The sequence below is a fragment of the Arachis stenosperma genome, chromosome 4 (genome assembly GCF_014773155.1).
Source record: "Arachis stenosperma cultivar V10309 chromosome 4, arast.V10309.gnm1.PFL2, whole genome shotgun sequence".
In the NCBI taxonomy this organism is placed as follows: Eukaryota; Viridiplantae; Streptophyta; class Magnoliopsida; order Fabales; family Fabaceae; genus Arachis; species Arachis stenosperma.
In genome coordinates, this window is record NC_080380.1 from 31,249,649 (window position 1) to 31,275,832 (window position 26,184).

At 38.7% G+C, this 26,184-nt stretch overlaps 1 protein-coding gene across 1 annotated transcript; it reads left to right on the forward strand.

The window, feature by feature from the left end:
• The first annotated feature begins 4,112 nt into the window (after positions 1-4,112).
• LOC130974848 (uncharacterized) lies at positions 4,113-6,500 on the forward strand. The gene is made up of 2 exons (XM_057899690.1): positions 4,113-5,774; positions 5,820-6,500. Exons 1-2 carry the CDS (start codon positions 4,113-4,115, stop codon positions 6,498-6,500), a joined length of 2,343 nt encoding a protein of 780 aa, XP_057755673.1.
• Positions 6,501-26,184: the final 19,684 nt, after the last annotated feature.

Sequence of the window (26,184 nt, forward strand, 5' to 3'; positions counted from 1 at the left end):
CCTGTTTTGAGTATTTCCGCGAAATTGCATCGCATATCTACATGACTTTTTTCAACTTATTTTTTTTTTAAATAATATTTTTTTTGTACCGTTTAAAAATTAATATTGAATATATTCAACCATTTTCAATACCTTCAAATAATAATAATAATTCACAAATTCTACACTAAAACACAACCATAATTTTAAAAGAGCATTAAAGTCTTTTTGAAATTAATCTTATATACTATATTTCAGTTTTTAAATTTTAAAATAAATTTCAAATTTCTAAAAGAACAACTTTAATTCTGAAAAGAGTGTTTTAGACTTCAAAATTAATTTTAAATAGGATATTTTAGTCTTTTAAAACTAATATAAAATTTATGTTTTCTAATAGAAAAATTATAATGTACAGATGTTAGATTATAAAGAGATTTCATTGTATTCGTTAGGATAGAGACACGTATAAGGGGAGTTGGAGGCGGCTGGCGAGATAGTGTCCGACACTATTGGAAACTAGAGATGGCTGGCTTGTGCGGAAAATGAGCAGCTTTGTGTCTTTGGGTTGGATATTTTTCGTAACAAGAGGTAAAAAAATTGGGGACAGTGTAGACCCGAAACTCAACTCTCCTGGTAATAATAATTTTCTTTAAATATTTTGAACAATAAAAGAATTGTTTAGCATAGGTGTTGTACCATCTTTTTAGGTAAAATAATTTGACTTATGTTACGGCCCGGCCCAAGAAAGAACTTGGGCCTACCCGACCCGATCACCACCCGACCTCAACGATCAGGGGACCCGAACCTATCCGACCCGCGCATCCGCTCGGGACAGCTGGCCGCCACAGCTGTGCAAGGAAACTTCGAAGAAGGTGAGTTCTGCCCTCCTAGGGCCCACACCTGACATAGTATATAAGGGAAGGGTCCTACCCTCCCCCAAGGTACGTCACACTTTCCACCTAACCTATTCCCCACCTGCACACTAGCTGACTAGAGCGTCGGAGTGTCTTTTGCAGGTGGGACCCCCTCTTTTTCCTCAACAAGTGCTCGGCTACCCGGCAGATCCAAACCTAGCACGACCACGATTGAAGCGTTCTCAACCCCTCAAGTGTTCACCCGAGTTTTCCGGTAACCGCCCCGACCGAACATTGGCGCCGTCTGTGGGGAGTGGTTATGGAAGTTGTGCCGGGTCTTGGAGATCAAGGCCGAGCAGCCGGCGCAGAGGCGGCGGCCTCTGTCGCATCACCGGGAGGACGGCGAAGGTCCCCCCGGCAACACATCGAAACACGAACAAGGACGCGAGAGACGTGACCTTTCAGAGGAACTGGCGGTGACAGCGCCCGAATAATGCAGGAGCTACGCCACAGAGTCCAGAATCTGGAACGACAGCTAGCTGATCAGGAGCACGATCGACGGACCATTAATCCTACTTACTCCCCGTCCCCAGAGAGCCGGGAGAGGGATTCCCACCAAAGTCACCCCCGGCACGCCTCCGCTTTCAGAACGGAAGCGGAAAGCACCCGAGAAGACTCTCCCATCCCGAGAAGACGAAACGACACAATCATCTACTCCCGAGGTAAGGAAACGTTCCACACGGGACGAGATCGCGAAGGCGGGGAAGGAAGGCCTGTGAGGACACGGCAACCCGTGATAATGGGCGCCACCCCGTTTCATCGGTCCATCCTTGAGGTCCGGTTGCCGAAGCACTTCGACAAACCAACGGACATGAGGTACGATGGAACTCAAGACCCACTGGAACACCTCACGGCTTTCGAGGCTAGAATAAATCTGGAGGGAGTAGGGGATGAGGTGAGGTGCCGGGCCTTCCCAGTCACCATAGCCGGACCCGCGATCCGATGGTTTAACGGCCTCCCGCAGGGATCCATCTACAGATTTTCGGACATCAGCCGTGCCTTCTTGGCTCAGTTCACAACGCGGATAGCAAAGGCAAAACACCCGATCAACCTGCTCGGGATAACCCAGAGACCTGGGGAGCCGACCAGAAAGTACCTGGATCGCTTTAACGATGAATGCTTGGAAATTGACGGCCTAACCGACTCGATGGCCAGCCTTTGCCTGACGAACGGCCTCCTGAACGAGGACTTTCAAAAAAACACCTTACCACGAAACCGGTTTGGACGATGCACGAGATCCAAACGGTGGCTAAGGAATACATAAATGACGAAGAAGTCAGCCAGGTCGTGGCCGCCAATAAACGGCACTCCGGCTATAACCAACCTAGGCAACAGGGTAACGGGGAGAGACACAAAGACCAAACCAAGGAGGGAGGACCGACCAAGGCACACAGATCATTTTCCCGGATCGGAAAGTTCACCAACTACACTCCACTCACTCTTCCCATTGTGGAAGTTTACCAACAAATAGCCGAGAGAGGGATCTTATCGAAGCCCCGACCACTCAAGGACTGAACGGGGGGGAACAAGAGCCTCTACTGTGACTACCACAAGGGCTACGGACATCAAACACAAGACTGCTTTGACCTGAGGGATGCATTAGAGCAAGCAATAAGAGATGGCAAACTCTCTGAGTTCTCCCACCTCATACGGGAGCCGAGGAGACGGCAACGCGACCAAGACAGCAAAGAGGCCAAGACCTGAGCGGCAAAGCGGCGACAAGAGCCAGAAGATAAAGACCACGGTCTCACGGCGATAAACGTAGTAACCGTCAAAAACTCCGCGCCGAGATCTAGGTCAGCTCACAAGAAAGACGCCAAAATCCTAGCAGTCTCCTCCGCCCCAATGCGAAGTTCTAAGAGGCCCCCATGCGTCTCCTTTGGCCCCGAAGACCAATGGTTCGACGAGGCACCCGAGAACCCACCTATGGTCATCACGGCCAGGGTGGGAACCGGCCTCGTCAAATGGATCCTTGTCGACACGGGGGCAGACTCAAACATCATGTTTCGCAATGTGTTTGACGCTCTAGGATTAAGGGACGCCGACCTATCATCGCACCAACACGGGGTCATCGGATTAGGCGACCACTTCATCAAGCCAGACGGAGTAATATCCCTGCCGATCTCTGTGGGACAGGCACAGGGCCGGAGATCGGCAATGGCTGAATTCGTGGTTCTCCGAGATTCCACAGCCTACAACATCATCTTAGGAAGAAAGACGATCAATGATGTTGAAGCGATAATCAACACGAAGCTTCTAGTCATGAAGTTTGTTACCGACGATGGGTCCGTAGGGTCCATAAGGGGAGATCTGGAAACGGTGGTCGCTTGCGACAATGCCAGCCTGTCCTTAAGGAAGAAATCCAATGAAGCGTCGGGGGTGTTCCTAGCAGACCTAGACGCCAGGGTAGACGACAAGCCCAGGCCGGAACCAGAAGGGGACCTGGAAAGGTTCAAGGTCGGCGACACGGAGAAAAAGTTCACGTTCGTCAACAGGAACCTCCCACATGAATTGAAGAAGCCCCTGGTAGAGATGATCAGGGCCAATGGGGATCTATTTGCCTGGATACCGGCCGACATGCCGGGCATAGACCCTGAAATTATGTCACATCACCTGGCCGTGAAGTCGGATGCGCGCCCAGTAGCCCAGCGTAGACGAAAGATGTCGCGGGAGAGGGCAGAGGAGGTGGCTAGGCAGACGGCCAGCCTCCTAGAAGCAGGTTTCATACGAGAACTAAACTACTCGACGTGGCTCTCGAATGTAGTTCTAGTAAAGAAGCACAGCGGCAAATAGAGAATGTGCATAGACTACTCCGACCTCAACAAGGCATGCCCAAAAGATTGTTTCCCCCTCCCCAACATAGATGCACTCGTCGACGCTGCGGCAGGCTACCGCTATTTGAGCTTCATGGACGCCTACTCCGGCTACAACCAGATACCGATGCACCGTCCCGACGAGGACAAGACGGCGTTCATAACGCCGGAAGGAACCTTCTGTTATAAGGCGATGCCGTTCGGGCTGAAAAACGCAGGAGCAACGTACCAGAGGCTGATGAACAAGATATTCCACGACCTCATAGGCAAGACTGTAGAGGTCTATGTGGACGACATCCTCGCAAAGACAACACGACCTGACGACCTTCTGAATGACCTGGCAAAGGTATTCGCCTCTCTCTGACAACATGGCATGAGACTCAATCCCCTCAAATGTGCCTTCGCTATGGAAGCTGGAAAGTTCCTAGGATTCATGATAACCCAAAGAGGGGTAGAAGCTAACCCGGAGAAATGCCAAGCGATCCTCCAGATGAAGAGCCTGGGTTGTATCAAGGACGTCCAGAGATTGGCGGGACGACTGACCTCGCTATCCTGGTTTCTCGGAGCATCGGCAGCAAAGGCCCTACCTTTCTTTAACCTCATGAAGAAAGGGATAGCGTTTGAATGGACGCCCACGTGCGAGGAAGCTTTTAGGCATTTCAAGGAAATCCTGGCGGCGCCCCCGGTTCTCGGGAAACCAAGGGTCGGGGAGCCGCTGTACCTATACCTCGCCATAACAAGAGAAGCCCTGGCCGGGGTTCTGGTAAGAGAAGAAGGGAGGGCTCAACAACCGGTCTATTTCATGAGCAGAGCCTTACAAGGGGCAGAATTAAGGTACAGCAAACTGGAAAAACTAGCTCTAGCACTCTTGACCTCTTCACGGAGGTTAAAACAATACTTCCAAAGTCACCGGATAGTCGTAAGAACAGACCAAGGGATCCGACAAGTGCTCCAAAAACCCGACCTGGCGGGAAGGATGATGACTTGGTCCATCGAACTTTCCCAATATGACATACGGTACGAGCCCCGGCAAGCAATCAAGGCGCAAGCAATGGCAGATTTTCTAGTAGAAGTAACGGGAGATCCAACTGAAGAAGCGAGCGCACAGTGGAAGCTCCACGTAGACGGAGCCTCCCACCAGACCTCTAGGGGTGCCGGGATAATCCTGGAAAGCCCGGTTGGAGTCGTATACGAGCAGTCGATCAGGTTCGAATTCCCCGTTTCGAACAACCAAGCAAAATACGAAGCCCTCATAGGGGGCTTAACCCTAGCAGCGGAAGTCGGAGCAACGAGGTTGGAAATATGCAACGATTCACAAGTCGTCACCTCCCAGGTAAACGGGAGCTATCAAGCCAGAGACGCATTATTGCAAAAGTACTTGAAAAAGGTCAAGGATTTGAGCCAAAAGTTTGAAGAGGTCACGATCCACCACGTGCCCAGAGAAAGAAATACACAGAAAGATCTCCTATCAAAATTGGCCAGCGCCAAGCCGGGAGAGGGTAACCGGTTTCTTATCCAAGGTATGACGAGGGAGCCGGCGATCACTCTACACCTATCAAGGCTAGGCCCCTCATGGATAGACCCCATCACCAACTTCTTAGAAAACGGCAAACTCCCCGATGACGAAAAGGATGCCGCGAAACTAAGAAGGGAAGCGGCCAAGTACGCGATCATCCAGGGACAGCTATTCAAGAAAGGAATCAACCAGCCCCTACTGAAATGCCTACACTCCGACCAGACGAGCTACGTCCTCAGGGAAGTCCACGAAGGTTGCTGCGGACATCACATTGGGGGCAAAGCCTTAGCAAGAAAGTTGATCCGAGCTGGATACTATTGGCCGTCAATGATGGCAGACTCCAAAGAATTCGTCAGAAAATGTGCCAAGTGTCAAGAGAACGCCAATTTCCACAGGGCACCGGCCTCTGAGTTAAGCCTGCTAACATCCTCCCGACCATTCTCGCAATGGGGAGTCGATCTCTTGGGGCCCTTCCCAGTTGGTCCTGGGCAAGTCAAGTACCTCATAGTCGCCATTGATTACTACATCAAATGGATAGAGGCCGAGCCGCTGGCCAGCATATCCTCATCCAATTGTAGGAAATTCATGTGGAGGTAGGTGATAACGCGATTCGGGATTCCAGAGGTCGGTATCTCGGACAACGGCACACAGTTTAACGACAAGAAGTTCACGGAGTTCCTCACCGGCCTGGGTATAAGACAGAAGTTCTCCTCGGTAGAGCACCCCCAAACAAACGGACAGGTGGAGTCTGCGAACAAGATTATCCTGTTAGGGCTCAAGAAGCGATTGGATAATAAAAAAGGTGCTTGGGCCGACGAGCTAGCCTCGGTCCTCTGGTCTTACCGAACAACCGAGCAATCCTCCACTAAGGAGACCCCTTTCCGACTGACATACGGGTTAGATGCGGTAATACCCGTGGAAATTGGAGAACCGAGCCCGCGACTACTTTTGAAAGGAGTGGAGGAAGCCGTGAAAAAGGACCTAATAGATGAAGCCAGAGAAATGGCCCATTTGGCGGAAACAGCGCTGAAGCAAAGAATGGCCCTGCGCTATAACACCAAAGTGCTCAAAAGGGAGTTTGAACCGAACGATCTCGTCCTAAAGCGTAACGACATCGGCTTACCGACCCCTGGAGTAGGCAAGCTAGCGGCAAATTGGGAAGGCCCCTATAGAATAAAAAAAGTGATGGGTAAAGGCGCTTTCAAGTTAGAAAGGCTCGATGGCAAAGAAGTCCCTAGAACGTGGAACGTAAACAACCTGAGAAGATTCTACTCCTAGTACATGAGGCGACATGCCCGACCAATCAAGCTAAGTATTTCATTCACGGAATTGTACTTTTCATCACCGAATTGTACTTTTACGCAATTACCGAATAAGATATACTTGTGCAAATTTTGTTTCTTTTGTCTCGTTCACTTTTTCCGGACAACCCACTACGCAAGCGAATTCCTCACAAATCGGCAACAATGCGCGGCCCCGGGATTGATCACCCCGGTAGCCCATAAATCACCACGATAGCAAACGGCTACACTACAAAGCCACGACTTGGCCCCACAAACGGCAACTATAAACCAAAAACGGTGAACATAAACGGCAACACTACCAGACGAATTAAAGTATTAATTGACAAAGCGGGCAAAAAACCCAATAAAACAAAATGTTCACAAAAGCCAAAGCAAATGGCCAACCAAAAGTTTCATACAAAACGAGAGGAATCACTTTTTGGGAACGTCAACAATCTTCCCGTCCTTGATCACCTTGAAGACACCAATTGCTGACGTGTCAAAATCAGGAGCAACAATTTTGACCTGAGCTTTAAGGGCCTCCTCGGTCGCCAGGATCGCACCCTTCCCCTGCTTGACGACGTCTTTGTACTTTGTTTTTAACGCTGCCAGCTCAGCCTCCACAGCTTGCTTCTCCTTCTCCATCTCGGCCACCCGTTTTTGTGCCGCGCCGACCTAACTCTCTAAAGTCATTTTGCGCTCAACGAGACGTGAAACCGTGGCGTCCGACTCTTCCAACTTTTTCTCAGCGGTAGTGACCTTCTTCTCGGCAGCAGCAGCTTTCTTCTCTGCGGCGTCAAGCTTCTCATTAGATTGGGTCAGCTGCTCCCGGAGAGTCTCAACTTCACGTTTAAGCTCATTATTAGCCTTTCCAGCAGATTCCAACCTCCTGCGAATAGATTCCATCCCGGACAGCTCGAACTCGGCTTTCCGAGCTATCACTGCGCCGCGCAAGAGAGTACAATACATCCACCTCGCTTGCCCGACAAGGGATGATTCATGAAAATGCTCTTCAGTACCAGGAATCAGTTGAGAATCTATAAAGTTCCCGGCGTCAAAGTTCTTCTCTATGACAGTAAGAACCCCCTCAAGACTGCTGGACATTTTCCTCTTCCTTTTGACGCTAGGAACCTCCTCCACCTCGTCATCGGCATCAGGGTTGGACGTCGAACCCCCAGTACCGACCACCTCGTGGAAGGGGGAAACGTGAACCACCTTATCAACCTGAACCGAGGCACCCTGAGCCGGGGTGCCGGTCTCGTCGACCGCAGCCCCTTGCTCAGAGGCGGCCTTGTCCTCCGGGGCAGCAGCAAATTTCTCATTACCCCCCTCGTCGTCACTCGCGCATAGGAAGGTTTGGAACAAGTTGGGGAGACTCGTTATCTCGGCAGACATTCCCACTGTGAAAAGGAAAAGAAGTCCGTTAGTCGCAATAAGTTATTAGGAAAAGCAAGATGCTAAGAGACAAAGCAAGCAAAGATTCCTCACAAATATAGTTTCGACCGGCCTCCCGGTCACCCATGAGGAGGTGAGGATTTCACATGATTCCTCCCAAAGATTGCCAGCAACACGTTGGCAATCCTCCTGTCCACCGTAGACATGCCCTTATAGGACACTTTAATAAAGGCGTTGGACCCTGCCCCGAAGCTCCAATAGGTCGGGATGAGGCGTGCCCCCTCCAACGACAACCAAAAGGGATGACGACCTTTGACCGGATGGACCTTGAAATATTTATCCTTAAATCCATGGTAGGAGTCCTCAAACAGACCAAAAATCCTCCGACCTTGGGCAGACCGGAAGGACATGAACCCCTTCTTATGTTTCCCTTCCTTCGAAGGGTTTGTAAGATTGAAAAATAAACGAAAAACATCTACAGACACTGGCAGCTCGAGATATTCACAAACCATCTCGAAACAACGGATTGAAGCCCAGCTGTTCGGATGCAATTGCGATGGCGCAACGAAAATCCGACCTAGAAGCACCATCTGGAAGGCGGAAAAGGGAATACGGACTCCCAATTGAGTAAACATGGATTTGTAGAACCAAATCCAGTCGGCAACTCGGGGGGCGTGGAAATTGAGCTCGTACAAGCGCTCATGAGGAGCCAGGACGAAGACGTCGTAATTGGCCTCCTCGTCTGTCCCTCCGCATAAGTACTCATTCTGACGGAACTCGATGAGCTCCTCCTCACCCATTTGATTGGGAGAGTCCTTTACATCAGAAACAACCCAGGCGTAGGGGTCATACACCGCGGGAGAAGGGGAAGCCCGGGAGGCGGTGCGAGCCATACCTACATGGGGGGGACCATCCAGTCAGTCTAAGAGGTCGGGTGCTCGGAACGAATACAGAAGCTACCCCCACACTACTCCCCAACTAAGGCTAAACACGATTAAAAGTTAAAGGTCCAAACAAAGTCACACTAAGAATGGCAACCCCCCCTAGGACCTAAGATCAACCATCATGCAAGATAAACATACATGCACAAAAAGAAGTAATGGCAGAAGCAAAAAATGACAAAAGATAAAGAAAATTACCTGTGTTGATGACAAAAATCTGGAAAGAAGGCAGCAACAAACGTCCTAGAATTAATAAAGAAGAAGGAGATGGAGGACAACAGAATTGGAATCAGAGGAGATGATCGCCAAATAAACCCCAAAAGTGGTACTGAACAGTTTTAAAACCACCATCAAAGGGAGCGCGAAAGTCGAAGGGCATATCATTCTTTGCATAAAGGGTTTCAAACCCATTATGAACATTTAATGCTCGACGCGAAAAACGAGGCAGTAACCAATCGCCCCAGCAACAAACAGGCACGCGTGAAAGGGGCACGTCCTCCCCACGGACGTTCGAATTAGCGACAACACAAGAGGCCAGGAACGTCGCGTCACCAACAGCCCCACGCGGCTGTTGCTCACGCGTCGGGGGCACTGTTATGGCCCGGCCCAAGAAAGAACTTGGGCCTACCCGACCCGATCACCACCCGACCTCAACGGTCAGGGGACCCGAACCTATCCGACCCGCGCATCCGCTCGGGACAGCTGGCCGCCACAGCTGTGCAAAGAAGCTTCGAAGAAGGTGGGTTTTGGCTACCCGGCAGATTCAAACCTAGCACGACCACGATTGAAGCGTTCTCACCCCCTCAAGTGTTCACCCGAGTTGTCCGGTAACCGCCCCGACCGAACAACTTATATATATGTTTTGTAGATTTCTTTAGTATCGTTTTGATTATAAACTTTGAGGTGAATTACATAGGTGTCTTGCTAATACGAGTATTTAGTATTTTAAAATTGATAACGATTCAGCATAATAAAGAGAAAAAATAACTTTTGTTATCAATATTATGTTAATTCAGTGAGAGAATTATATAATTGACTAAAATAATTTTTTTATTTTGATCTAAAATACACATTTAGAGAATAAAATTTCAATAAAAATTTATCGAAGTTTTATTTATCTTATTAAGAATCATTATCACTAATAATTAATAAAAGTAACCACATATATAAAAATTATTAAAAAAAATGTTTGAAAAATAAATAAGAGAAAATTTCATTCTTTTTTCTTAAGAGATATTAAAATGATACTCTTCTTCTTTTTATTTGTAAAATGTACATTCTCTTTTCTTATAATTTTTAAAAAACTCCCTTTTTAATCCATTTTAATTTTTTTGTGTTAACTAATGTTAACTTTATCCATTTTAAAAAAAATAAATTATCTTTTACAAAAATATTTTTTAGCAAAAATTTTATTTTTTTTATTATTAAATTTTACTTACCAAAATATCTTTTAATAAATTTTTATTAATTAAATTGTATTTTACCAAAATTTTTAAATAAATTAATAATTAAATTATTTTTTTCTAAAATAGCCTTCAATAATTTTTTAATTATTAAATTATAATTTTATCAAAATTTTTGTTAACAATTATTTTTATATTTTACTATTAATTTTTTTAATATTAATATATATTATTTTAACATTAAATAAAAAAATCTTACCATTGTTAATATGTATAATAATTAATATATATTGATATCAAAAAATAATCTTACCAAGACTTTTTTATTTAATATTAAAATAATATATATTAATATTAGAAAATTAATAGTAAAATATAAAAATAATTGTTAACCAAAATTGTTGAATTAAAAAATTAATTAATTCAATTGATGATAATAAACATTGATCTAATGTGTTAAACACCTAATTAGCTTTTAATTATTATGATTAATGTTGCAAGCCAAACATACGACAACATCAGCCCAATAAGATAGAATAATTGAAACAAATATAGTTAGTGAGTTCTCTACTTAACAAAGTCTAAAAAATAATAAATCAAAGAATCCAACCCAAGTCTAAGAAGTCTCCACCAAGCTGAAGCTCTCCAAAACAAACTTTGCTTCAGTCAAAATCAGAGAGAGAGGGGTAAAACTCAAAAGGTAGTGACTAATCACCCAAATCAAAGCAAGTTAAGCTAAGTCAAAAGATAAAGGTGATTTATTTCCATTTATATGCAATTTATTTTTTTTACACCTTTTTCAAATCTCTGCAACTCCAATTTGGGATAAATAGAGAAAGTGTTCTCTGATAATCACTGTTATAAATCAAAAGCTAAAATTGTTTCTTGAGGACAAAGCACTTGCTCAAGGGTTTAGATTTGGGATTACCATTGAAACATTTCTCTTTGCTAATCTAAGGTCTTTGGTCAAGTAAAATGATCAGCTTTGAAATCCCTAATTTGGGAGTTAATTAAAGAAAGTAAAATGACAAGCTTGGAAAGCACACAGCTCGAAGAGTTAATTCAGAAGAGATCAATACAGCAACTTAGAAAGAGGTAAAAAATGTTAGAGTTAACGGAAAAAATTTAGGTCCTTATATTTCTTTTTTCTTTCAATTGAGTCCTTTTATTACTTTTAATTTTGTAATTAAGTCCTTAATAATGTAAAAAATGTTAGAGTTAACAGAATACTCGCAAATTTAAGGTATCTAAAATTAAGAATCTAATTAGATCATTGACTACATATTTTTTGAGAGAAATATTTTGTTAATCTTAACGTTTTTAATATGAAAAGTTTCTAATTACAAAATTAAAAGCAGTGATCGAAGGGACTCAATTGAAAAAAAAAAGTATGGAGACCTATTGTAAATTTGGTGAAACTATAGGAACCAACAGAATAATTAAACTTTTTTTATTTTAAAATTCAGAGTGGCTGGAAATGGATACGATGACACCATATAGATAAATTGATTTTTATTTTATATGATTATTTGATATGAGTAAAGTTTGTCATTGTTTTTGCCTTTATAATTTAGAACACTTATTTTTCGTGTTAGTATCACTAGGTCTACTTATATTTTTAATTAGCAATGATTCTAATCAGTGATGGATCTAGAAAATTTTGATAGTGGGGACAAAATATATATAACATAATAATAATTTGGGTTTAGCTAATATATGTCCTAAAGACATATGACAAACTTAGTATTAGTGGAAGATTTTAAATTTTTTTTATTTAATAACTGCAAAATAAAGACATTAAAAACTTAAATTTTTTGTATTTTCAACAAAAATATTCTCAATTTGTAATCTTAATATGTATCTTTAGGACACAAGATAAATAAACTCTAATAATTTTTATAATAAAAATATTATATTGCATAAAAATCAACTATAAAATTGTTTATTAACCATTATGTATTTGTGTATAAATATATTTACTGTTTAATTCATTTTCAAAATGTTTTTGTATTTCAATATATATTCTATACGGGTAGTTACTTTTTATGTACATATAGCATAATTATTATTATTATAATTATATTTTGTTATTGTAAAATATGATTAGTCTTCAAAATATATAATTTACAAATTAAAATACTAAAATAATGATTTAAATAATAATATATAATTTATAATTCTATTTTTTAGGTTTCATATTTTTTAAAAAATTGAGTAATCTTTTTTCTTTTTAACTAATACAATCAAAATGTCTCTTTATATATATATTTTTTCAAATGACTTTTAAAAATAAAAATTAGGTATTTACTATTTTTTATAAATATTTTTATATAAAAATTTTATTTTAAAAGTTTCATAAAATTTGAATATCAACAACCAATATAACTTAAATAAGACTTAAACCTAATTTAGAAATATTAGAACGTTATAAATTAAAGAAGTGTAAACTTTCTTTTATAAATATTTTTTACTAAATTTTTTATTTTTGGTATTTTGAAATGTTGCAAATCCATTGAAATAAAAAGAGGGGTATATTTTTTTTTGGACATTTAAAAAGAGGGTTAAATACATGTTGCTGTAAAAAGTAAACCTTAGAGTGGATATGTACGCTTAGAGGCACATAATAAAAAATGCCCCCATTTTCGTAAAATTAAAAAAATCTATAATAAACCCATCCAAACAGCGGCCACATCTCCATGCTATATTAACAGAGACCAATAACACTGATCAGCTAGCCAAGCTGAAAGGACTAGTGGTTTCTAGTGTGACATACTTCTCTAAAGATAGATATTATACACGTGTTGCATTACTATTATCTAAAGAGAAATATCTGTAAATCTTTATGAAATTACATCTTTACGAGATAACGACCCTTTCTAATATATTTAACAACGTTACTTTAAACCTAAACTTTATTCTTTTAAAATTAATCAAATTAATAGTTTAGTAAAATCAAATCCAAATTTCTAATATATAATATACTTTCAAAATAAAAATATATTTTTTGTTTTTTAAATAATTAAATAAAGTATTTTAGTCTTTTCAAATTAAGTACAGGTTTGTAATTCTAATTCAAATTAAGCAACATTAATTTCAAGGAGTATTGTAGTTTTTTACACATAATCCAAAATGGGTATTTTTGTTTTTTAAAATTGACTAAAAGATTATTTTAAAATTGATTAAAACTTATTTTAATATTTTTATAATTAATTTCTAATATCTAACTTATAGCAACACTTAAAAAGTTTTAATTCTAAAAGGATATTTTAATTTTCTAAAAAATTAATGAAGAGATTTATGTTAGTCTTTTAAGATTAAATTTAAATTTTATTTATATTTATCTATGTTTTTATCATATTGAAATATGTTAATTTATTATTTGTTGAGTTTGGAAAATTTTAAAATATGATGATGATCAAATATTATTAAAAATAATTAATTGAAAAATTATTAAGTTGTTAATTTTATTTGGTTGATTAATAATTTTGCTAATGTGCAGATTTGGCTTTTGGGCTAAAGATATCATAGTCCAATGTGTTGAGGAAACATTCAGTCTTTAGTACAAAAATGTTTTAAGCATTATGGCTGAATTGTTTATTGCGTCACAAAATATTAATTGGACCAGAGAAATAATGAGAAGCCCAAAACAATTTTTTTTTATCAAACAAAAGGGTTGGTCCAAAATTAAAGAAAAGAGAAAGGAAATGGTGCATGCTTTCCACAGTTACTTTCTTTCAATAGGTTATAGAATTCAAAATTTAATTAACTTGGATTTATTGCATGCATTGGTAACAGGAAAGACAAAGTTCAAATTGATTTGATTGCTTTTAATGCTTTACACGTTACTAGGCATAGGGGAATGGAAGTGGGATTTAATTTGGTTTAATTGCATTTATTGCTTCCAGAGTTTTCTTTTCTCTTCTCTCTCTTCTCTCTCTTATTTTTAGATTGTCACTTCCATCAGAGATAAAGATAGAAGAAGCTATCAGAGATAATCACATAGAAGCTATGAACAAGCAAGTGGCCAAAGTGATGATGGCTCTTGCAAAAAGAAGATCTACAGTATGGCATGGCTAAGATCTTTTCCACTAAAGGCAAGATGTGGAGAAGAAGCTTCATGATCTCCATGCCTGAAGTAGAAGAAATCCGATTAGGTCAGAGAAGAAGATCTCTGAGGTGAAGCTCGTTTTCACTTTTGTTCATCCATCACAGAAGGTAGCTACTGTAGCTACGTAGAGGAAGAAGCAAAAATGAAACAAATGGAGCTGTCAAGGATCAAGGGTTCATCAAGGGTAAGAATTCTTTCTTGGGGACAAAGTCAAGATAGAAGGCTCAAATTGATGAAGCTTGACGAGAAGGGATGAGAGAGAGGTAATTGCATGTTGATTTGCTTTCGGCTTTTCCTCTCTCTTTTCTCTATCCGAATCGGCCTTTTTGGATTGAAGAAGAAGAAGTTGGCTCGGTTGAACCGTTTCAACCTTGGAAGCTTCTCCTTCTATAATAAGGGTGAACGGTCAAGGCTTGAGACAAGGAGAGTAAGCACAGAGTTCTCATAGATACCCAAGCTAACAGAAGTTTTTCTCCTTCAATGGGTTTTATTTTGTATTTTCTTTAGTTTTGTCTGTCTAAGTCTCATAGTGAAAAAAGAAAACAGTGTGAGATTTGTAAGAAAAATCCAATGAGATGAAAAAGGTAGTGCACAAAATTAAAGAAAAATCCATAGATGTCTTAGAGGCCCTTTGTACATCTATTTTTTGTGTATTATGATTCTGTGGGAATCTCCTTGTAAGTTGGGTTAGCACTTAGCAGTTGAAAGCTTGGTAGGTGACCAAGTCAAGTTCAGGATTGAGGATAGATTCTGAACTTATCCCGGATAGAAAAGGGTAGTTCCTAGGGAAGAATTGGTGTCTGTAATCAGTTTGATTATAGTGAAATTTCGTCACTGTTATGATGGAGACTGGACGTAGGCTGCATTGCACTTAACAATTGAACCAGGATACTTCTTGGTATGATTCTCTCTTTCTCTTCTACTCCATTTTTGTTTCTATTACGTAGGAGACAAAATTGAAAAATATCTCCTGACTGGTTACGAGACAAAAAGAAAATGTCTCATGACTGATTATGAGCAAAAAGCAGAAAAATCTCTTGAAGCTATTTTAAAGGGCAGAAAGTGACACTCAGCAAAAAGAGGCTAAGATTCAACCCCCCTTCTCTTAGCCAGTGATTACCATCAATTGGTATCAGAGCTTGGTCTCATAGAGATCAAGCTTTGCAGCTTGGAGAAAAGATCCTGATGGCGGCTAATAGTGGCTCAAATTTGGTTGCCTAAACTCTGACAGAAGGGCAGTCAAGCAACAGACCTCCACTCTTCAATGGAAAGAACTATAGTTACTGAAAATAAAGAATGAAGATATTTATTCAATCCATAGATTATAGACATTGGAAAATAATCCTTGAAGGTCCAAATTTCCAACCACTACAGGAGTTGATGGTGTGGTTACTCTCAAGCGTGAAGCCGAGTGGACTGAGGAAGACAGAAAGATAGTAGAGCTCAACGTCAAAGCTGTCAACTTGCTCAACTGTGCGGTTAGCTTCGAGGAATACTGACGGGTATCAAAATGCACAACAGCAAAGAAAATCTAGGACAAACTTCAAATCACTCATGAAGGCACAACCCTAGTGAAAAATACCAGGATAGACATGCTAAACAGAGAGTATGAAATGTTCTCAATGAAGAAAGGAGAAACGATAGATGAGTTGTTCGAAAAATTCAACATCATCATCAATGGCTTGGATACTATGGGAATCACATATCCTAAATCTGTGCTTGTGAGGAGAATTTTGAGATGTCTCAAAAAAGAATGGGAAATAAAAGCTATAGTGATAGCCGAAAGTAGCAACATTGATAATATGACATATGATGATTTGAGAGAAAATTTGCTTGCGTTTGAAAACACTTATTTGAAAAAAGATACAAAAAAAGGAATTGCTCTCAAATCTGTTTCTGAACCTCTGGATGATGAATCTAGTGATAACTCTTCTGAAAATGATTTTATTTTGTTTGCTAAGAAATTTAGAAAAATGGTAAAGCTGAAGGAACGAAACAAGGGAAGCAGCTCAAGGAAGCCAAAGAGGGATCTCAATAAAGTGATTTGCTACAATTGCAAAGAAGTCGGACACTTCAAGACTGATTGCCCTAAACTGAAGAAGGAGGAGAAGGCGAAAAAGGGAAAGAAGAAAGGACTCATGGCATCTTGGGAAGACTTGGAAAATGACTCTGATGAAGATGAAGAATCTGAAACCAAGTCTCAAACCTGCCTCATGGCCAATCATGTAGAGCAGGTAGTTTTTCATAACCCTGACACTGAAGACCCTCATCTCATGATTGATCATCTTTCTGGAAAGATTAAATGTTTCCTAAGTGAAAACCAATATCTTGAGTCTTAATTAGAAATTATGAAGGCAAGAAATGGTTTTCTGAAAGAAAAATGGAGAGAGGCTGAAACCGCTGTTGATCCTGTTAAAGAAAACAAACGGTTGAAAGCTGAAATAAAAGCTTGTGAAAAATAGCATTCTGTAGTTGCATATCTTAACTATTTTGAAGAAAATGAGAAGTTTCTTAAAGAGGTAAAAATACTTAAAGAAGACTTAGCCACCTTTGCTCAAATTTCTGAAAACTTAAATCAGCTTTTGGCTAGTTAAAAACCTCTTTATGATAAAGCTGGTTTGGGTTTTCATAAAACTACAAAATCTGTAGAAAAACCTTCTTTTACTAACATGGCATCATCTTCTAGTGACATAAGGTTTCAAAACCCAACAAGCTTCAGAAAAACAACAACTCAAAGATTTTGTGAATTTTGCAACCGGAATGGTTATTTCCTATTCAGTGCTTCTTTAGTGAAAGAATGATTAGAAAAAAGTTTTACAAAATTGTTTGTGATTATAATGGCTTGGGACAAAGGAGATGGTTTGACATCAAAGGATCCAAAAAAATTTGGATACCTAAGGTCACTTGAGCTTGTTTTGTAGGTTTGCCTAGCATCCAAAAGAAAGGATAACATGTGGTATATGGATAGTGGGTGTTCTAGGCATATGACCGGAAAGGCAACGTTCTTCATCAAGCTTGATGAGTATGATGGAGGCTTTGTCACTTTCGGTGATAACGGAAATGGTAAAATAGTGGCCATAGGTAAAGTTGGTAAGAACTTTTCTTCCTTTATTAATGATGTCTTACTTGTTGATGGGTTGAAACACAACCTACTAAGTATTAGCCAATTATGTGATCTTAGTTATGAAGTTATCTTTAGAAAATTGGATTGCTTGGTTGTATGTGAAAAAACCGGTGACATTTTGTTTAAGGCTAAAAGGTGCAATAATGTGTATGTATTAACTCTAGAGGATTTAAAAGATAAAAAAGTAACATGTTTTACATCTCTTGAATCTAAAAAATGGCTTTGGCATAAGAAATTGGGTCATGCAAGCATGTACCAAATTTCTAAGCTTGTTAAGAAAAACTTGGTGAGAGGAATTCCTAATATTAAATTTGATAAGGATATTACTTGTGATCCTTGTCAACTAGGCAAACAAGTTAAATTCTCCTTTAAATCAAAAGATGGAATTTCCACCAAGAGGCCATTAGAAATGTTGCATATTGATCTTTTTGGTCCAACTAGAACTCAAAGCTTAGGAGGTAAACATTATAGTTTGGTGGTGGTGGATGACTAATCTAGATTCAGTTGGATTCTCTTCCTAGCTCATAAAAATGATGCTTTCCATGCTTTTTCCACTCTTTGTAAAAAGATTCAAAATGAAAAGGATTTGAAAATATGCCACTTGAGAAGTGATCATGAAAAAGAATTTGAAAATCAAGATTTTGAAAAATTTTGTGATGATTTTGGTATTGCACATAACTTCTCATGCCCTAAAACTCCTCAACAAAATGGTGTAGTTGAAAGAAGGAATAGAAGCCTTCAAAAAATGACTAGGGCAATGCTGTGTGAAAATGATGTACCAAAATTTTTGTGGGTAGAAGCTGTAAATATAGCTTGTTATATTTTGAATAGAACCATCATTCGGAAAGGTTTAAAGAAAACTCCATATGAGCTTTGGAAAGGAACCCCACCTAATCTTAAGTATTTCCACATATTTGGATGTAAATGTTTTATACTTAACAATAAAGAAAATCTTGGAAAATTTGATCCAAAATCCTATGAATGAATGTTTGTTGGATACTCTCCCACTAGTAAAGCTTTTAGGATTTACCTCAAGGAACATAGAATCATAGAGGAATCCATACATGTGTCTTTTTGTGATACTAATTCAATTCCTAGTGCCTCTTTAAATGATGATGCAGGAAGTGAAGTTGATATGAACAATCAACCAAGTCAAGAAAATTCCAAAACTGTCCCAAGTGATGAACCTGACTGTTCAGAAATGTCTCATCAGGATGAAGGAGACATTTCAGCTTTGTCTCCTAAACAAGCCAGAGAATCCAGAACAGTACAGTCTAGTGAAGCTTATCAAGGCAGAACCTTACCTCAAAGGCCACGAGAATGGAAGTTTCTGAAAGGATATCCTCATGACTTCATCATTGGTGATCCATCTCAAGGCATAACTACAAGATCCTTAAGCAAGAAGCAAGTTGAACAAAGCAATATTGCTTTCTTGTCCCAATTGGAGCCTCTCAACATGAAGCAAGCTCTTAAAGACCCTTCATGGGTTAAAGCCATGGAAGAAGAGCTAGCTCAATTTGAAAAGAATAAGGTTTGGACACTTGTACCAAATCCAAATGGTAAGAAAGTAACTGGTACAAAATGGATCTTTAAAAATAAATTGGGTGAGGATGGTAGTGTTGTTCGTAAAAAGGCTAGATTAGTGGCCCAAGGTTACAATCAAGAGGAAGGAATTGATTTTGATGAGTCATTTGTCCCGGTAGCTAGAATGGAAGCAATTAGGTTGCTTCTTGCCTATGCTGCCCATAAGGGTTTTAAGATGTTCCAAATGGATGTTAAATGTGTTTTCCTTAATGGCTTTATAGATAGAGAAATATTTGTGGCTCAACTCCCCGGTTTTGAAAGTAAAGAATTTTCAAGTCATGTTTTTAAACTTTCAAAGGTTCTTTATGGCCTTAGGCAAGCTCTAAGAGCTTGGTATGAAAGGCTTAGTGCATTCTTGCTGGAAAATCATTTTCAAAGGAGAACCACCGATACAGCTTTATTTATAAAAGTATCTAATAATGATATTCTTCTTGTTCAAGTTTATGTGGATGATATTGTGTTTGGTTCGGCCAATGAAACATTGTGTGAGGAGTTTGGAAAACTTATGACTAGTGAGTTTGAAATGAGTTTAATGGGTGAATTAACCTTTTTTCTTGGTCTTCAAATCAAACAAACTCTTAGTGGTATTTTTATTCACCAAGGTAAATATGTAAAAGAATTAGTCACGAAATTTGGCCTTGAAAACTCCAAACCAATGGGAACACCTATGCATCCAAACACTAAACTTAATAAGGATGAAAATGGCAAAGATGTGGATGAAGCACGGTATAGAGGGATGATAGGCTCACTCATGTATCTTACATCCTCTAGACCGGATGTTGTTCAAAGTGTGGGTGTATGTTCAAGATTTCAATCTCACCCAAAAGAATCCCATCTTTCAGCTGTTAAGAGAATCATTAGATACATTAAGGAAACTTGTGATTTTGGCTTATGGTATCCTAAATCTGATGAGTTTTGTGCAGTAGAGTTTTGTGATGCAAATTATGCGGGTGATCGAGTGGATAGAAGAAGTACATCCAGAATGTGTTGCTTCCTTGAAAGCTCACTCAACATGTGGTCAAGTAAGAAACAAGCCACTGCTGCACTATCCTCGGCAGAAGCTGAATACATATCTGCTGCTGCTTGTTGTTCTCAATTAATTTAGTTAAAAACTCAATTAGAGGATTATAAATTGAAGATCAATAGTATGCCTTTATTTTCTGATAATATGAGTGTAATAAACATTTTTAAAAATTCTGTTCTGCACTCTAGAACTAAGCACATTGAAGTTAGATATCATTTCATTAGAGAACATGTGCAAAAAGGTACTATTAATATTCAATTTGTGAAATCCAAAGAGCAACTGGCTGACATATTCACTAAACCTTTGTGTGAAGATAAGTTATGTTCATTAAGGAACAATCTGGGAATGTTAGAATTGAGTTCTGTTAAAAAATTGTTATTTTAATGATTCTGTCTGTTTTGTCTCGTAGGAAGCAGGGAGATAAATCTAGGTATGTGAGAAACAAGCCATGAAGCAGGGAGAGACTGAACCTTGGCATCATTAAATTTGATCCCAACCAAACTCCCTTGGACCCACTCCATGATTCTGGCCCGTTTTCATTTTTTTCATATTTTTAAATATTTTTTTGGGAGGTTATCACATCATATCTTTATATGGGGAGTTTTGATGCACCACTATTTCATGGTACATTTTGTGCCTAATTTAGGTGAATTTTACCCACTTTTCCCACATTTATTCAATGAAATAGCATAGTTTCATGACTTTCTCCAAATTTGTGCTTAAGTTTGAAAACATGCTTTTTAGGCCCTTAAGTTGCTAATCTTAATTCATCTTTGATTCTACTAGATGCCTTGATGTGTTTGTTAGTGAATTCAGGTTGAAAAGGCTAGGAATGGATCAAAGGAATGAAGAGAAAAGCATGCAAAATGGAGAAATCATGGAAAATCAAAGATTTGGGATGCTGAGATCGACGCGCACGCGCAGCAGACGCGCACACATGGAAAGTGAAGTCACATGGCGACGCGTACGCGTGACAGTGCGTACGCGTGGATAGAAAATGTCATCGACGCGTACGTGTGACTCATGCGTACGCGTCGGTGCTCGCACGTGACCCACTTAAAGTGAATCCGCTGGGGGCGATTTCTGGGCTTCCCAGGCCCAGATCCAACTCATTTCTGAGCCTATTACATGCAGAATTCAAAGGGGATCAACACACATTAGCACATAGTGGAGTTCTATCATGCTTTAGTTAGTTTCTAGAGAGAGAAGCTCTCTCTTCTCTCTAGAATTAGGTTAGATGTAGATTAGAATTTCTTAGATCTAGGGTTAATTCATGCTTTGATTTACTTTTCCTCTCTAATTTCTTGTTCTTCTACCTTTCCTTTCTCTAGTTTCATATTTTACTTCTTGTAATTGTTTACTTTGTTGTTGATGCACTCTTGTTCCTTCTATTTTCCTTTTAGTGCAATTTATGTTTGATTTCCTTTATTGTTGACTCGAGTTATTGTTGTTAATTTCCTTGCAATTGAGTAGTTGTAGATTTATTTCTCTTGCAATTTAACTTTGCTTTCCTTTTATGCCTTCCAAGTGTTTGATTAAATGCTTGGAAGGTTGTTAGAGTAAATTTTTGTGTTCTTGGCTTGGGACGGTAACTTAGGTGAAATTGAGTTGCTAATGTCCAAGTCTTGATAATTGGTGTCCATTGACTCTAGCTTTCCCTAAATTAATTAGTGAGAAAGTTAGGACTTATGGATTAGGATTGATGTAGTTCATTTGACTTTCCTTTACTTGTTCGATGATGACTTAATGGGATTAATCCTTGCAATTATCTTGTTATGGTTAGTAACTAGGATACAGATCCTTAACCATCAACCCTTGCCAAGACCTTTTATCATATGAGTTTCTTTTACTTTCTTGTCATTTACCTTTCATGTCTCTTATCAAAACCCCAAAATATGCATTTTATAACCAATAACAAGAACACTTCTCTGCATTTCCTTGAGAGACGACCCGAGGTTTGAATACTTCGGTTATTTTATTGGGGTTTGTTACTTGTGACAACCAAATTTTTGCATGAGAGGATTGTTTGTTGGTTTAGAAACTATACTTGCAACGAGATTTCAATTGTGAAATTCTATACCAACCAATTATCCGCACATCAAGTTCTTGTCAAATCAAAATATTTTTCCTTATTCTCTCCCATATTTCAAGGAAAAGATCTTTCCGTTACTTATTCAATTTTTAAAATTTTCTTGATTGATAACCGTTTCATTAAATGCACATTATTTTAAATGATCATCTCTCCACTCAACATTTAATACGGTTGTAACCTGATGAGCGGATAATTTGTACGCTTTTTGGCATTGTTTTTACATAGTTTTTAGTAAGATCAAGCTACTTTTAGGGATGTTTTCATTAGTTTTTATGTTAAATTCACATTTCTGGACTTTACTATGAGTTTGTGTGTTTTTCTGTGATTTCAGGTAAATTCTGACTGAAATTGAGGGATTTGAGCAAAAACTCTGAAAAAGGCTGACAAAAGGACTGCTGATGCTGTTGGATTCTGACCTCCCTGCACTCGAAATGGATTTTCTGGAGCTACAGAACTCTAAATGGCGCGCTCTCAACGGCGTTGGAAAGTAGACATCCAGGGCTTTCCAGCAATATATAATAGTCCATACTTTATTCGAAGAATGACGACGTAACTTGGCGTTAAACGCCAAGTTCATGCTGCTGTCTGGAGTTAAACGCCAGAAAAACGTCATGATCCGGAGTTGAACGCCCAAAACACGTCATAACTCAGAGTTCAACTCCAAGAGAAGCCTCTGCTCGTGGATTGATCAAGCTCAGCCCAAGCACACACCAAGTGGGCCCCGGAAGTGGATTTATGCATCAATTACTTACTCATGTAAACCCTAGTAGCTAGTCTAGTATATATAGGACACTTATCTATTGTATTAGACATCTTTGGTCTCAGTTTTGTTTTATTCTTCATCTTAGGAGATCATTGATCACGTTAGGAGAGGGCTGGCCATTCGGCCATGCCTGAACCTCTTCTGCTTATATATTTTCAACGGTGGAGTTTCTGCACACCATAGATCAAGGGTGTGGAGCTCTGCTGTACCTCAAAGATTAATGAAGTTCTACTTTCTTTTATTCAAACCTCTCTTATTCTTATTCCAAGATATTCATTCGTACCCAAGAACATGATGAATGTGATGAGTTAGATAACCCTCATTATCATTCTCACTTATGAACGTGCGTGATTGACAACCACTTCCGTTCTACATGCAAAGAAGCTTGAATGTGTATCTCTTAGATTCCCCAACAGAATCTTCGTGGTATAAGCTAGATAGATGGCGGCATTTATGAGGATCCGGAAAGTCCAACCTTGTCTGTGGTGTTCCGAGTAGGATCCTGGGAATCCGGAAAGTCTACCTTGTCTGTGGTGTCCGAGTAGGATTCCGGTAATGAATGACTGTGACGTGCTTCAAACTTGTAACCTGCTGGGCGTAGTGACAATGCAAAAGAATCAATGGATTCTATTCCAGTAGGGGAGGGAACCAACCGGTGATTGGCCGTACTGTGACAGAGTGCGTGAGCATTAGCTTTCACTGCGAGGATGGGATGTAGCTATCAACCATGGGTGATGCCTCCAGACTGGTTAGCTGTGCGAGTGACAGCCGCATAGGATATTTCCCCGAGAGGATGAAAGTAGCCACAGCTGATGGTGAACCCCTATACAAAGCTTGCCATGGAAAGGAGTAAGAAGGATTGAGTAGAAGGACTAGGAGAGCAGGCGTCCGTGAGCTCTACAGCACCTCCATTCCGCTTATCTGAAATTCCTACCAATGAATCTACATAAGTATTCTATCCCTTTTATTATTCCTTTTTATTTAATGATAATCACAATTACTCTTTAATCTCCCTAACTGAGATTTACAAGGTGACCATAGCTTGCTTCATACCAACAATCTCTGTGGATTCGACCCTTACTCACGTAAGGTTTATTACTTGGACGACCCAGTACACTTGCTGGTTAGTTGAACGGAGTTGTGAAGAAAATAAACAGTGCCATAAGAGTATACATCCTTTATAAACAAATAACAAGTGATCACAATTTCGTCCACCAAGTTTTTGGCGCCGTTGCCGGGGATTGTTCGAGTATGGACAACTGACGGTTCATCTTGTTGCTCAGATTAGGTAATTTTCTTTTCAAAAATCTTTTTCAAAATTTTTCTTTTTATTTTTCGTTTTTCAACACTATTTTTTCGAAAAAAAATTAATAAAAATACAAAAAAATCATAAAATCATAAAAATCAAAAATATTTTGTGTTTCTTGTTTGAGTCTTGTGTTAATTTTTAAGTTTGGTGTCAATTGCATGCTTTTAAAATTTTTCTTGCATTTTTTCGAAAATCCCATGCATTCATAGTGTTCTTCATGATCTTCAAGTTGTTCTTGATAAGTCCTCTTGTTTGATCTTGATGTTTTCTTGTTTTGTGTTGTTTGTTGTTTTTCATGTGCATTTTTGCATTCATATTTTTCATGCATTAAAAATTTCTAAGTTTGGTGTCTTGCATGTTTTCTTTGCATCAAAAATCTTTCAAAATTATGTTCTTGATATTCATCATGATCTTCAAAGTGTTCTTGGTGTTCATCTTGACATTCATAGCATTCTTGCATGCATTCATTGTTTTGATCTAAAAATTTCATGCATTGAGTATTTTTGTTGTTTTTCTCTCTCATAATTAAAAATTCAAAAATCAAAAATATATCTTTTCCTTATTTCCCTCCAAAATTTCGAAATTTTGGGATTGACTTGGTCAAAAATTTTCAAAATTAGTTGTTTCTTACAAGTTAAGTCAAAATTTCAATTTTAAAAAATCTTATCTTTTCAAAATCTTTTTCAAAAATCATATCTTTTTCATTTTTTTTCTATTTTTCGAAAATTTCAAAAATATTTTTCAAATTATTTTCAAAATCTTTTTCTTATCTTTATATCAAATTTTCGAAAATTAGCTAAACAATTAATGTGATTGGTTCAAAAATTTGAAGTTTGTTACTTTCTTGTTAAGAAAGGTTCAATCTTTAAGTTCTAGAATCTTATCTTGTAGTTTCTTGTTAGCTAAGTAATTTTAAAAATTAAATCGTTTTCAAAATATCTTTTTCTTAAAAATCTTTTTATCTTTTTAATTTATCTTTTTCAAAAATTTTATGTTTTTCAAAATTTGATTTCAAAATATCTTATCTAACTTCTTATCTTCTTATCTTTTTCAAAATTTGATTTCAAATCTTTTTCAATCAACTAACTAACTTTTTGTTTGTTTCTTATCTTTTTCAAAACCACCTAACTACTTTTCCCTCTTCTATTTTCGAAAATATCTCTCTCTTTTTCAAAAATTCTTTTTAATTAATTAATTGTTTCATGCTTTAATTTTAATTACATTTTATTTCTAATTTTCGAAAATTACTAACCTCTTTTCCAAAATTATTTTCAAATTCTCTCTTTTCCTTTCTTCTTCTATTTAATTATTTAACACTTCTCTTCACCTCTCTTCATTCATATCCTAATATCTCATCTCACATCTCTGCCATCCTCACAGTTGTGTTTCTTCCATTAGATTACATTCTTTGTCACCCCCTTCTTCATTCTTCTACTCCCTTCTTTTTCTACTAACATAAAGGAATCTCTATACTGTGACATAGAGGATCCCTTTTTCTTTTCTTGTTTTCTTCTCTTTCATATGAGCAGGAACAGGGAAAAAGGCACTCTTGTTGAAATAGATCCAGAACCTGAAAGGACTCTGAAGAGAAAATTAAGAGAAGCTAAATTACAACAATCCAGAAGAGACCTTCTAGAAATTTTCGAACAAGAGGAAGAGATGGCAGCCGAAAATAATAATAATAATGCAAGGAGAATGCTTGGTGACTTCACAAAACCAACGTCCAAGTTTGATGGAAGAAGCATCTCCATTCCTGCCATTGGAGCCAATAACTTTGAGCTTAAGCCTCAACTAGTTGTTTTAATGCAACAAAACTGCAAGTTTTATGGACTTCCATCTGAAGATCCTTATCAGTTTTTAACTGAGTTCTTGCAGATCTGTGAGACTGTAAAGACAAATGGAGTTAATCCTGAAGTCTACAGACTCTTGCTTTTCC